This window comes from Anolis sagrei, chromosome 3 (assembly GCF_037176765.1).
Source record: "Anolis sagrei isolate rAnoSag1 chromosome 3, rAnoSag1.mat, whole genome shotgun sequence".
NCBI lineage: Eukaryota > Metazoa > Chordata > Lepidosauria > Squamata > Dactyloidae > Anolis > Anolis sagrei.
The window spans coordinates 246,398,662-246,411,334 of NC_090023.1; the positions used below are offsets into that span (position 1 = coordinate 246,398,662).

General features: G+C 38.9%; 1 protein-coding gene across 12 annotated transcripts in view; it reads left to right on the forward strand.

Annotated features, from left to right (window-relative positions):
* SCHIP1 (schwannomin interacting protein 1) overlaps positions 1 to 9,087 on the forward strand; it is a 520,084-nt gene extending 510,997 nt beyond the window's left edge. For 8 of the 12 annotated variants that reach the window (XM_060767611.2, XM_060767614.2, XM_060767612.2 and 5 more), the window contains 4 exons: positions 274 to 397; positions 1,820 to 1,913; positions 3,491 to 3,535; positions 8,308 to 9,087. In XM_060767611.2, the coding sequence (XP_060623594.2) occupies positions 274 to 397; positions 1,820 to 1,913; positions 3,491 to 3,535; positions 8,308 to 8,359 (315 nt within the window). In that variant the 3' untranslated portion in view covers positions 8,360 to 9,087. The remainder of the gene's footprint in view (positions 1 to 273; positions 398 to 1,819; positions 1,914 to 3,490; positions 3,536 to 8,307) is intronic. The other 4 variants (XM_060767613.2, XM_067466019.1, XM_060767620.2 and 1 more) reach the window with 1 other exon arrangement.
* Positions 9,088 to 12,673: the final 3,586 nt, after the last annotated feature.

A 12,673-nucleotide genomic window follows, 5' to 3' on the forward strand; every position in this document is an offset into this window, starting at 1 on the left:
AGAGCTGAGGCTAACAGCGGGATCTCACCCCGCTACCCGGATTTGAACCACTGATCTTTCAGTCAGCAAGTTCAGCAGCTCAACAGTTCAACCTGCTCCACATATATATAAAACATTGTAGCATCATGTATCATACTGACATGTTACATATGTAAAATCCATGCAGTGCTATTTTTCTTACAGTGTATAAAACATCTACTTAGAGTATTTGCTTTTGCAAAAATGTGTAATGATACCAGCCTAAGGTTATTTTTTTCTCTCTGTAACTTTTAGTTGCCACATATGCCTCATATAAGTGAATGCTTGATGAAAAGAAGTTTAAAACCCACAGACCTGAGAGATATGACAATTGGGCAGCTACAAGTGATAGTCAATGATCTACATTCACAAATAGAAAGTAAGTGGAAAATTTCTTCTATATTGCATTACATTTTTGCATATCGTTGTTGACAACATTTCAATCGATATGGAAAAGGTTTACATTATATGTATAACTTATATAATTTTGAGATTAGTATGGATGTGACAGCTCATACTAGCACTAAACAAGAATATATGGCAATGTCCCCAGAGAATTACAGTAGGCTCTCACTTATCCAACTTTCACTCTTCCAATGTTCTGTATTATCCAATGCAGTCTTTCTCCCACCCAGATCCATAGCTGTTTCAATACATTGCAATGTTTTGGTGCTAAATTTGTAAATACAGTAATTACTACATAACTTAACTGCTTATTGAACTGCTTTTTCTGTTAATTTGTTGTAAAACATGATGTTTTGGTGCTTAATTTGTAAAATCATAATGTAATTTGATGTTTAATAGGCTTTTCCTTAATCCCTCCTTATTATCCAGCATTTTCATTTATTCAACCTTCTGCCGGCCAGTTTATGTTGGATAAGCAACCTTTCGGGGGAAGCAGGTGGATTATGAGGGGTCATAATCATAGAATCATAGAATCAGAATCATAGAATCATAACCTTATGATCCATCCTGTCCAATCACTTGCCATGCAAGAAAAGCACAATAAAAGTACCTATGACAGATTTCCATCCAACAGCATGTTTGGAAGCATTGGTCCAATGGGCAGCAGCCAGGTTAATCACTGAAGCAGCATACAGAGAGAGGACATCCCTCCTGTAGCACCAGCTCCACTGCCTGCCAGTCTGCTACCAAGCACAATTCAAAGTGCTAACTTTAGCCTATAAAGCCCTAAATGGTTCTAACCCAGCTTACCTGTCCAAACGTATCTCTCCCTAAGAACCACCTTATATAATAAATAACCATAGCACTGATGTCATCATTATGCAACTGGCTTCATGAGGATGCAGTGGTACTCAACATTTGATCCTCCAGGTGTTTTGGACTTCAGCTCCCACAATCCCAAACAGCTGGTAAGATGGCTGGGATTTCTGACAGCTGAAGTCCAAAACACCTGGAGGACCAAAGGTTGGGAACCACTTTGCTCAAGGATTTACTTCCCTTCTCACAACTGGTAAAATAACAACCCCTCCATGACTTGTTTAAAAGCCTCAAATTGTATGAGTCCATTCCATATTTAAATAACCACTTTTTGATTATCCTATGGCAAATACACCACCATTTTGCTAATGTTTGTTTTTGACAATACATGCCATTCTTCTCTATCCATTACTTCATAGCCTTCCTTATGTATATTCAAAGTGAAAAACTGAGAGGCCTTCTGTTTCTTTGAATGAGCTCTTGAATTTCTGTACCATGACAACTAATAGATTCCAGAATATGAGTCACAGGAGAATGCGATGAAATTAAACCCTTTATTTCTTTTCTTTTCTGCTGTCAGGCTTGAATGAAGAATTGGTGCAACTGCTGCTTATTCGAGATGAATTGCACACAGAACAGGATGCTATGTTGGTAGACATTGAAGATTTGACCAGGTTGGCAATATGTTACAATCTGTTTTAAGGCTGATGGTGGCATGAGATTGAATCAGGAAATACAGCTCTTTGAATTTTGGATGCTGAAGTGTCCTCAACTGAAATAGAGGTCAAATATTTTCTAATTAGTTCCATCTTAGATCATATCCTGCAATCCACATTATGATAAGGCTATCATTGATCTCAGCCAAGAAGCAAGAAAATAAAGTACAGTCATCCGTTCTTTTTCCAGAACTCTTTATGAGATTGGATATTGAACAGATTTTGAGCTGGCTCCATATAAGGTCATTACCCCATATGTTAAGGTGAAATGAGGAAAAGTTATTCATTAATTAGATTAACCGCAAGATGAATCAAGTGTATCAAAACGGCTGGGACAAAGAAACAATAGTGTCTCATCACCCATTCTGGGAAAGTAATTTCAAAGTCTAATAATTACTTGATTCTGGCTCCAGCTTTAATACAAGCTTATACCATTAAATGTGCACCCATTTGAGTTTGGCTATTGCAGCTGTTCTTGCATTAATGGCTTTGCTTTTTTGCTGTTTTTTAAGCACATGAGCACCTCTTGCTCCAACTGTTGGTGGTTGGTTGGTTTTCCTTTAAAACTGCAGATTTGGACAGTAGAACATTTCGATGTGATTCACCCTCTCCTATCACATGCTTAATGAAGCTTCTTGATTTACTGAACCAATTGAAAACCAGCATCTAAGGGCTGATATTTCATCTAGATGCTTGCAATAAGATGGTTTGGAGCTCTTTTCTCTAGGGAAAGTTATTATCTCTAAGAAACATAAAGCTGGGTGAATTTTGTCTGAAGAAAAAAAGGAAATTGGTTCTAAGAACGGATATGAAAACTTGCTTCATTTTAGAATTTCCCTTTGTGAAGCCAATCTCTATTGATTACTGGTTCAGCTATTCTGTGATTTCAACTTCATTCAGTTCCAACTTCAGTCATGTATTTGCAATTTACTTTTCTTCTAACTTTTGCTTCTTTCCCCAATTTTTCTTTTCTGGAGATCTTATAATCACTTTTCTCCTTCCTTATTTTAATTGAATACACAGCATGTCCTATTATTGAGCATGCCCCTCATACAAAAAACTACCAGATAATATTGGGACTGGGATACTATTTGGCAAATCTTCTGGAGCCAAAATCTGTTACATCAGTTTCAAGCATGATTTCCGGACTTGGAAGGTTCATAAAGAATAGCCTTCTGGTATACTATGACCAATTGCAAGCTTTCAGAGTGAATGTTTCTTGTCCAGAAGTGATTTTTTTTTTAGAGTGCAGCCTGATGAAAAAAATTAGATGCTATGAGGAGCATTTTACTATTTACATCCTCCATAAGGAAAAGGATACAAGCCTTGGTTGGGTGGATGGAGTTCCCTTTATTGTTTTAGCACCTTATGAAATAATCTAATATGTATTACTTTTGTTTTCCTTCCTGCTGGTTATCTCTTGTGAATGCTTCGCATCCTGTGCCAAGAGATATGTTTAGCCTCTACAGACAGAGATGAAACTTAACTCAAACAAAACAAACACATGTATTTTTTCTGCAATATTTCTTTTACAGTGCGGCCCCCTTTCAATACCATTTAGCACCATTGCTGGAGACAAGGTAAAATACAGTAAAACCTCAGTTTACCAAGATCTTTTTTTAATCCAGACCCTTGCACCTTTGTCTTCTCCTTATATCAGTCTTCTGTCACCCTCTGTTCCAGATTGCTGTCACGTTTTCTGATTGGCTATTTAGGGAGGGTTCTCCAATAATGCAGCAACAAGAAAGGCTAAATCACCTATTTTATACTATGCGATATCTGTCAGCATATCCACTGCACTGACATCTGTTTAATCACAGAAAATGAATTCTAGAGCCCGACTTTTCGCCTACCATGCAGGATATTACTAGCACTATCGGTATTTATGAAAGCATCCCATGATTAATTCCTTAACACAGAAAATGATGCCTTAAGTCATCCATTTGTATAAGGCCTTCAGTGGTCAACAAATATCTGACTGTGTGTCTTTTTCCAATTCCCTTTTTCTTTTCCTGCACACTTTTTGAACATTTTTTCAAAATACACGGCAGCTTGGGAGCTGCAAAAGGTTTTGTTTGAAATTTTCATCCCGCAAAAGATATCATTGCCAAGACATTTGAGAAGACAGTAACTTCATATTGCAAGAACATTTTGCTTATATTTATCCATACACCTGCCACCTGTCTAATTCTGACCAAGCTTGGAAACATTATTTTTTCAAACCACCAATTGCAGAATCCTCCGGTCAACATGTCCAATATCTCTCAATATGGGGAATGGTAGTGCAAAATAGTAAATAGTAAATAGCCCTTGATCTAGAGCAGTGGTTCTCAACCTGTGGGTCCCCAAGTGTTTTGGCCTACAACTCCCAGAAACCCCAGCCACTTTACCAGCTGTTAGGATTTCTGAAAGTTGAAGTACAAAACATCTGGTGACCCACAGGTTGACAACCACTGATCTAGAGTATCAGTTCTACAGCCTCTTTCTCCTTGTAGATTCTGTGATACCTGAAGCAAGCTGATGAGGACACATTGCAAGGCACCATTTCTGATCTTAGCCCACCTTGTGTTTGCTTAGGGTAAACATAATAAAATGGTTGAGACTACATGTGCTTCATGTATATCAGAGTTCACTGTGAAGACAACACAGTGAACAATAATTGCATTCAATAACTGATAACAGAAGCATCTTTCATTGATTCAGCTGCTAGTCACAGTTCACATCTGGCAAATCTAGGCTGCCCAATTTAAGAAATGGATTGAATTACAGATAGATGGAATGGGAGGGAGAGAAATCAAACAATAGATCAGATAGAGATCACACTGGGAGTTCTGTGATTATTGAAGTGGAACTCTTGACTCTTAATTTGAACCTCAAGTGGTAAAGATTGCTAGGTGAAGCTGTTTAGAAACCTCTGGAGGGCCACATATTTCCCATTCCTCCTCTACATTACATCTCTTCTTGAAGTTAAAGAATAAATAAAAAAGAACTATATATAACACATTATTTTAATTGATAGGAAATGTGTTGGGGATCTATCAGGAATGCAACATCTTGAGAGGAAAAGTTAATTCTCTTCCTGTTCTGTTGCAGTCCTAATTAAAAGCCATTCCATATTGCTGGTAGACCCAGGGGAAAACCCCACCCCCAAAAACCTGGTGATGGAAATGTATTTGCCATAAATCCCTTTTAGAGCTTTGTACGTTTATGTTCAGGATGAGTTTAGCCCTCAATGTCAGTTAATGCTGCCTGTGCATTCAAGTGTGTTATGCACATATAGCCACAATGCACATTATTTGGCTTTTGCTACACTACCTCTAGTAACTCTAAATCCTGCATGCTACAGCCCAATGGACATGACAAGATCACAATAAGAGCAGTGAATATGGCACAGTTTCCATGGCTACCATTAGGATGTCTTAACTAGTGGAAGCATCAAGAAGGAGAAGAACTCAGTGGTAGAAGGAATGATTTCCATTTAAAATACCCCGTTGCTTAAGAAGAGGGTGGTGGGAAATTTTCTGGCTGAGAGGCCTTGCCAATCAAATAAGGGATTGCTGGGTTAAGTGGAAAAAAACACTTACTTAGAGGGGTTTCTTATATCCTAGAATAGAGATGGGGAAAGTGCAGATATCAATTGTATGAAACTTTTCAAGGTGCTATTGTGCCCAGTAGTGGTTTCCACTCCTGGGGATCTGGGGAGATAGTTAGGCTCTTTCAGGCCAAGGGAAGCCCTTTTTCTAAAGGAAAAAGTGACAGCAGATTTACATCGACATTTGAAAAAGGTATCTACATAGTAAAACTGGCTGGTTGAAAAAAAGTTTAAAATGGAATAGGGACAATGCAGTGGGATGTTAACAATTCAAGGTCTGCTGAGCAGCACATGCAGCTCCCAGATCTCAACCAGTTGCTCATCTTCTTCCCCAATGAAGGTTAGCTGCAAGGAAGTGTGAGGGCTTTTCATCCACATAGCAATAAATCCCAAACTTTGCTAGGTGACTGTTAATGTAATTAATTTAGGATCATAGATTGACATGCTGCATAGTTTTTTCTGAAAAATATAAACACTTTTCCAGCAATCAGATAATCCAGTTGATGCCTTTCCTCTGCTTTGTAGCTTAGGAAAGTTTGCCGTATAGGCAACACACAATCTTGTGTGTTGTCACATTTGTCTTTCTGCCTGACATTATCCTCAACCTTAAAAAACTGTTGACCAAGTCTTTTCTGGCTGTCTTATCAGAGACTTATTTGTAACGTGTGCATTTGCATGCTCTCGCACAAATATTTTGCTGGTTCGTACCCTTGTAATGCAACAGAATGTGTATCTTGCCAGTTGTTTGCATCTTCAGCAGCAAACATGCAGCAGATACTTCAGACCATCAATGTGTCGTGGCCAGATGGCTTGCAAAAAGGAAACCATATGTAACATTTCTTTAAACTGCTGCAGTAATGAATTATTCTCACTGTGAAAGGAAAGGGGGAACGAGGGCATAAATCCTGTCTGATCCAGCTAGAAGAAAACCACAGACCCATGGGATTTGCCTATGTGTTGACTTACCATTCAACACTGAGTCTATCAGTAAAATTCAGTAAAGTATCTAGTATGGACACAAAATGGAGAGGGTCCATGGCTCATTAGGGGAACCATGCTTTTGCATGCAGGAAATCTCAGGTTCATTTCTCAGCATCTCCTAGTTGGGATGAATGTCTGACTAGCAGAGTGGTTACAATATTGATCCTGAGCTTGGATCTAGGTTCTAGTCCCTACACCACCCATGAAACTCACTGGGTGACTGTGGTCCATCCATTTTCTCTCAGCTTGACCTACCTCATAAGGTTAGAGTAAGGTTAACATGTGAAGGAAGAGAACCATGTAGACTGCATCAGGCTTACTGGAAGAAAGACAAGTACTATAACTCATACGTACAAGGGAAAACCTCTCTTTGTATGAAACTCTGGTAAACTTCTGTCAGCAATTGTTACCAACACTGTATTGGATGGACCAGTGTCTGCTTTAGAATATAACAGGTTTTTATGTTACTATGTGGTAGCAGTGATTGTTCTTGAAACACTTTGCCCATGGATGGAGATGAGCCCCCGGTGGCACAATGGGTTAAACCCTTGTGCTGACAGGACTGCTGACCAAAAGGTCGGTGGTTCGAATCCAGAGAGCAGGGTGAGCTCCCATCTGTGAGCTCCAGCTTCTCATTAAGGGACATAAGAGAAGCCTCCCACAGGATGGTAAAACATCCAGGCATCCCTAGGCGATGTCATTGCAGGTGGCCAATTCTCTCACACCAGAAGCAACTTGAAGTTTCTCAAGTCACTCCTGACATGAAAAAATGAATGGAGATCTTCTCTTTCCCCTGAAGATCATTGGTGAAAAGAATCATCCCTGTTTTCAATGAATGTTTTCATACATAATATATGTTTTCATACATAATATATTGTTAAAATGTATGCTGTCCAAATATCAGTGCTTTTAAAAGAAAGCATCTCTATCCCAAAATGGATGGTGCCTGTTGTCTTAGAGTTGCTTGGAAACACAGACTGGAAAGGTTTGTTAGCATTCCTAAAAGTGGTTTGATGCAGTTTATTTTCTCGGATGGCATATAAATTTCAATTCCAATCGAAGATGAATTTACCAAAATGTTCAGCTAGAATTAAGGGCAGTATGCATGATTTATGTCTTGTCACTGTTCCATGTTATCCTCAATGAAGTAGGATATGCTGGGGGGCGGGGGGGGGGGGGAATGATGACCCTTCCAATGTCCCTTGAAAACACTTTATCATGTTGAAAATGTTTGACTCCATAGTCAATGAACCTTTAAATAGCTAACTCTGGCCAACAGACATTTTACTGCCCCAAATGTTAGACCTGTTTCTGAATATAATTGACCTGCTGATTTTAAAAAACAGCACCAGTGTTTCGCTATCAGCTCTAGTTTTTGAGATAAGGAACATATTCCGTATACCAGTCTTCATCTACTCACCAATAAAAAATCACGATGACCATATTTAAGAAAATAGAGCTGATGAAGTTTATCCAATGCAATTTTCTGATTCGGCACCCCAAATTACATCAGGATCAGGCCTAAAAACCAGGCACCATTTTTTGTTGTTGTTGGGTTATGTGATTTATATATGCAGATAGCCTCTGTAACACTTTCCATTGAAATAAGTTGTGTATCTTTAAGCAGGTTTCATAATTGCAGCAAAAGTAAAAAAAAACCACACTTCTAATCACCACAGTCCTTCTTTCCTTTCTAGATATGAATCTCTATAAGTTTGGGGCAACAGTTAATATTAAGTTCATTTACAATCATATTATTTTTTCCCATTCCTCCATCAGACACGCTGAAAGTCAGCAGAAGCACATGGCTGAGAAAATGCTAACGAAATAAAAAGAGAAGCCATCAGACTAAAGAACGAGCTCGAACTTTTTTTGCTTCTGTGGTTGTACAAACGCCGATGCTCCTCGTGTGGCACACAAGGAAACCAGTGTTAGTCCTTGATCCCGGGCGCCGTCTGCCAAGCACAAGGAACCCTGCACGAAGCCCCCCTTTGAACCGAATGGTGGACGCACCGCACCAGTGCTTGGTGAATTGCTCCCGATGTCTGAAGCTTTATGTCCAGTGATTGGCCTATGCTTTTTAATTTATTTGCTGTTGGGTTTTTATTTGTTTTGTTTTTTACTCGTGCCACTAAATATTGGACAGTTTAATAACCTTATTGTAGAACAAAATGTACAGTACTTATAAACATTGCAAACATGAAAGAAGAAGAGAGAGGATAGTTTAACTTTTATTTTTGTTGATTTAGAGACTTTTAAGTTAAAGCAGTATTTTACCATTGACTACTTTTTATTGTCCCACCATAGTTTTTAAAAAATGAGACTGTAATTTGACGGTGCTATACAAGTAAAAGAAGAAGAACAAACATAAATGCCTGCCTTGTAGTGAAGTCGTAGCTTTCAGTAATATGTATATTTTAATCAGTTTTCAACATTTTGTGAATGTTGACTACCTGACATTCATTTTTAGATGTGCTATTAACATGCAGTTGGGTTGAAAGAGCTACCTTGAAAGTTTTATGTATAAATATGTAAAATAAAAATTAAAAATTTCTTTCATATCATATCTCTTTTTGTTGACTAGTGGTACAATGCCAGAAGGCACCTTGAATATCCATCTTGGGCTTATATGAAATTCTTATTTTTCTGATCACCAAAACATCTTTCTTCATACCTAAGTATATATGTAGATCATTTTTATTGAGTTGTTGAAAGCTTTCATGCCTAGAATCACTGGTTTGCTGTGAGTTTTCTGGGCTGTATGGCCATGTTCCATAAGAAACATCAGGAGAGAATGCTTCTGGAACATGGCCATACAGCCCAGAAAATTCACAGCAACCCACTTCTATATATATAAATTTGTTAGGGGCATCCAACGAGGAAACAAAACTCAAAAACCCCCCAACGAAACTTAACCAAAATTCTCATGCCCATAACACAACCCACAAGGTACAAACATATCTACTCAAAATGAAAAACAACACAACAACACACTCACAAAACGGCAAAACAACAAAACTCAAAAATCCCCCAACGAAACTTAACCAAAATTCCCATGCTCATAACACAACCCACAAGGTACAAACATATCTACTCAAAATGAAAAACAACACAACAACACACTCAAAACGGCAAAAAAACAAAACTCAAAACCCCCCCAATGAAACTTAACCAAAATTCCCATGCCCATAACACAACCCACAAGGTACAAACATATCTACTCAAAATGAAAAACAACACAACACACTCACAAAACGGCAAAACAACAAAACTCAAAAATCCCCCAACGAAACTTAACCAAAATTCCCATGCCCATAACACAACCCACAAGGTACAAACATATCTACTCAAAATGAAAAACAACACAACAACACACTCACAAAACGGCAAAACAACAAAACTCAAAAATCCCCCAACGAAACTTAACCAAAATTCCCATGCCCATAACACAACCCACAAGGTACAAACATATCTACTCAAAATGAAAAACAATTCACTCCAAGCCCCGTCGCGCTGCTTCCCGCACACACACACACCCTGCCGCACACACACACACAACCCCACACTCCATCACTCCCCCCGCCGCCGCACACACACACGCAACCCCACGCTCCATCACTCCCCCCGCCGCCGCACGCACACATGCAACCCCACTCCCCCCGCCACCGCACACACACACGCAACCCCACGCTCCATCACTCCCCCCGCCGCCGCACACACACACGCAACCCCACGCTCCATCACTCCCCCCGCCGCTGCACACACACACGCAACCCCACGCTCCATCACTCCCCCACCCCAATCTTACCTCCTTTTACTTCACGCCACCTCCAAACCCCACCCCGCCCCTTCCCGCCCTGTCAAAATCTAGGAAAGACAGGAAGGAAGGAAAGAAGGAAGAAAGAGAAAGGGAGGTAAAGAAAAAGGGGGAAGGAAGGAAAGAGATAGAGAAAGAAGAGGAGAAGGAAAGATGGGAGGGAAGGAAGGAAGGAAGGAGGGAAAGAAGGAGAGAAAGAGGGAAGATTGGCCACAGCAACACGTGGCGGGTAAAGGTTGTTATTTCTATTATTATTATTATTATTATTATTATTATTATTATTATTATGCTATTGTTCCTATGGGACCCTGGGGGAATGGGAGAGGTGTCAGGTCCCAGAGGCAATGTATTGCATTATTGTTATTGTTATGATGGTGGTAAAATAAAAGGAAATAAAAAGTGAAAGAAGGAAGCAAACAGGGAGGGAAGAAAGGCAAAGGAAGAAAGGGGGAGGGAATGAAGGAAAGAGAGAAGGATGAGACCAAGTAGTGAAAGAAAGAAAGAGGTAGCGAAGGAAGAAAGGAGAGAAAGGGGGAGGAAAAGGGGGAAGGAATAGGTAGGGACCTCTCTTTCATAATAGTCCAGATATCTACCTCAACTTTGATAAGTTTTACTATAGGCCACAGCAACGCGTGGCAGGGCACAGCTAGTTTATTATATTGGTGTTCACTATTAATAGAGAATATAAATAAGTCAGCACTAGAACCTCTCAAGATATATAAATAGGTTTAAAATTCACTTTAAAATTATGTGAGCTGAGTCCTTAAAATGGCACCACATTTCAACTGTGCATTCAGAATGAAACCAATGTAGCAAAGATATTTAGCACATTTCCTACACTGTTGCTCTGAACCTCAATCAGATGGGATCGCAATATCTCGATTTATTATATTTTGCTGGCATTAGCACAACATTAGTCTTAGTCATTTTCTCATTGAGCTGACAAAAAGAAAACTGGAATTCACACAGTGTCTCTCTGGTTGATCATTTTTCCTAACATAGTAAGAACTGACTACCTTCAAAAGCTATTTCTTTTTTCACTGTTCTTAGATGTCATAATTTCATCTTTAGTCTTTGCTGAGCGGCAGAAACAGCCAGAGGGTGAGAACTCTACCTTAGAACTCCTGCCTGGGGCCAGCCTTTCCAAACATATTGGGTGTTGCCCAGTATTTTCTCACCTGACACCAGCAGCAGATACAACAGCCAGCGCTGGATCCAGAGCCTGCTTTGCAATCCAACTATGTTAAGCCAATCAATAATAATGATAATAATAATAATAATAATAATAATAATAATAATAATAATAATCTTTATTTATACCCCGCTACCATCTCCCCAAGGGACTCAGTGCAACTTCCATGAGGCCAAGCCCGCAATACAAACAAATCAATAAGATCTTGGCACTATAGGACTTTTACCAACATGGATAGAGACACCTCACCATCATGAGAAAAAATCTGCCTCCTCAAGGACCTCATACCACAGTTTATACCCCCCATGAAGAACTGGGTTGCATAACCAGGTTGCAACCATATTCAGAGAACTTAATTGTGAGGATCTGGGAATCTCTGGGATAGCATAAAGAATAGGGGTGGATATTATGGGGAGGTGGGTGTGGGAGGGGGATGGTAACTAAACCCCTATAAGTCCTTTTTAAATTGTGGAATTGTGCAACATAATTTTATTCGGCCAGCCCCTTAATCACTCTGACTTAGACACCACCTCAGCCCTGTTGACTTGTAAATGCCTTTTTACTTTTAATGTTTTGACTGTTTGCTATTATTTGATCTAGTAGTAAACATGTTCTAAATGGTTGATTTATATATTTAAATGTCTAAGTTTGTTATTTTTGAGTTTTTTCTAGAAGTACACCTGATGTTGTTTATTTTATTGTTTATGATTTGATGTTTAATGTTATGCTGGCATTGAATGTTTGCCAATTTTCTGTTGTAAACTGCCCTGAGTCCCCTCAGAAAGATAGGGCGGTATAGAAATAAAGATTATTATTATTATTATTATTATTATTATTATTATTATTATATAAAAAGGAATTCTTTGTCTCTCATATAAAGCCAGTATTTAGATGAAAAGACCAAATTAGAAAGGGTCAGAAAAATAATACCCAAAAACACCTGGGACACCCATCATAGTCACTGCGATTTTGAAGAAGGCTAAACATATTTCAGTGACAATTCTAATATGTGTTCTGTCTTTAATGTTTAGCAGTTTTACATGAAATTCCAGTGTTGAAAGCATACATGTGTATTGCTGAATGTATACCTTTTTTGCAGTCCAGAAAGCCAAGAGATTTACCATATATATTGGAGT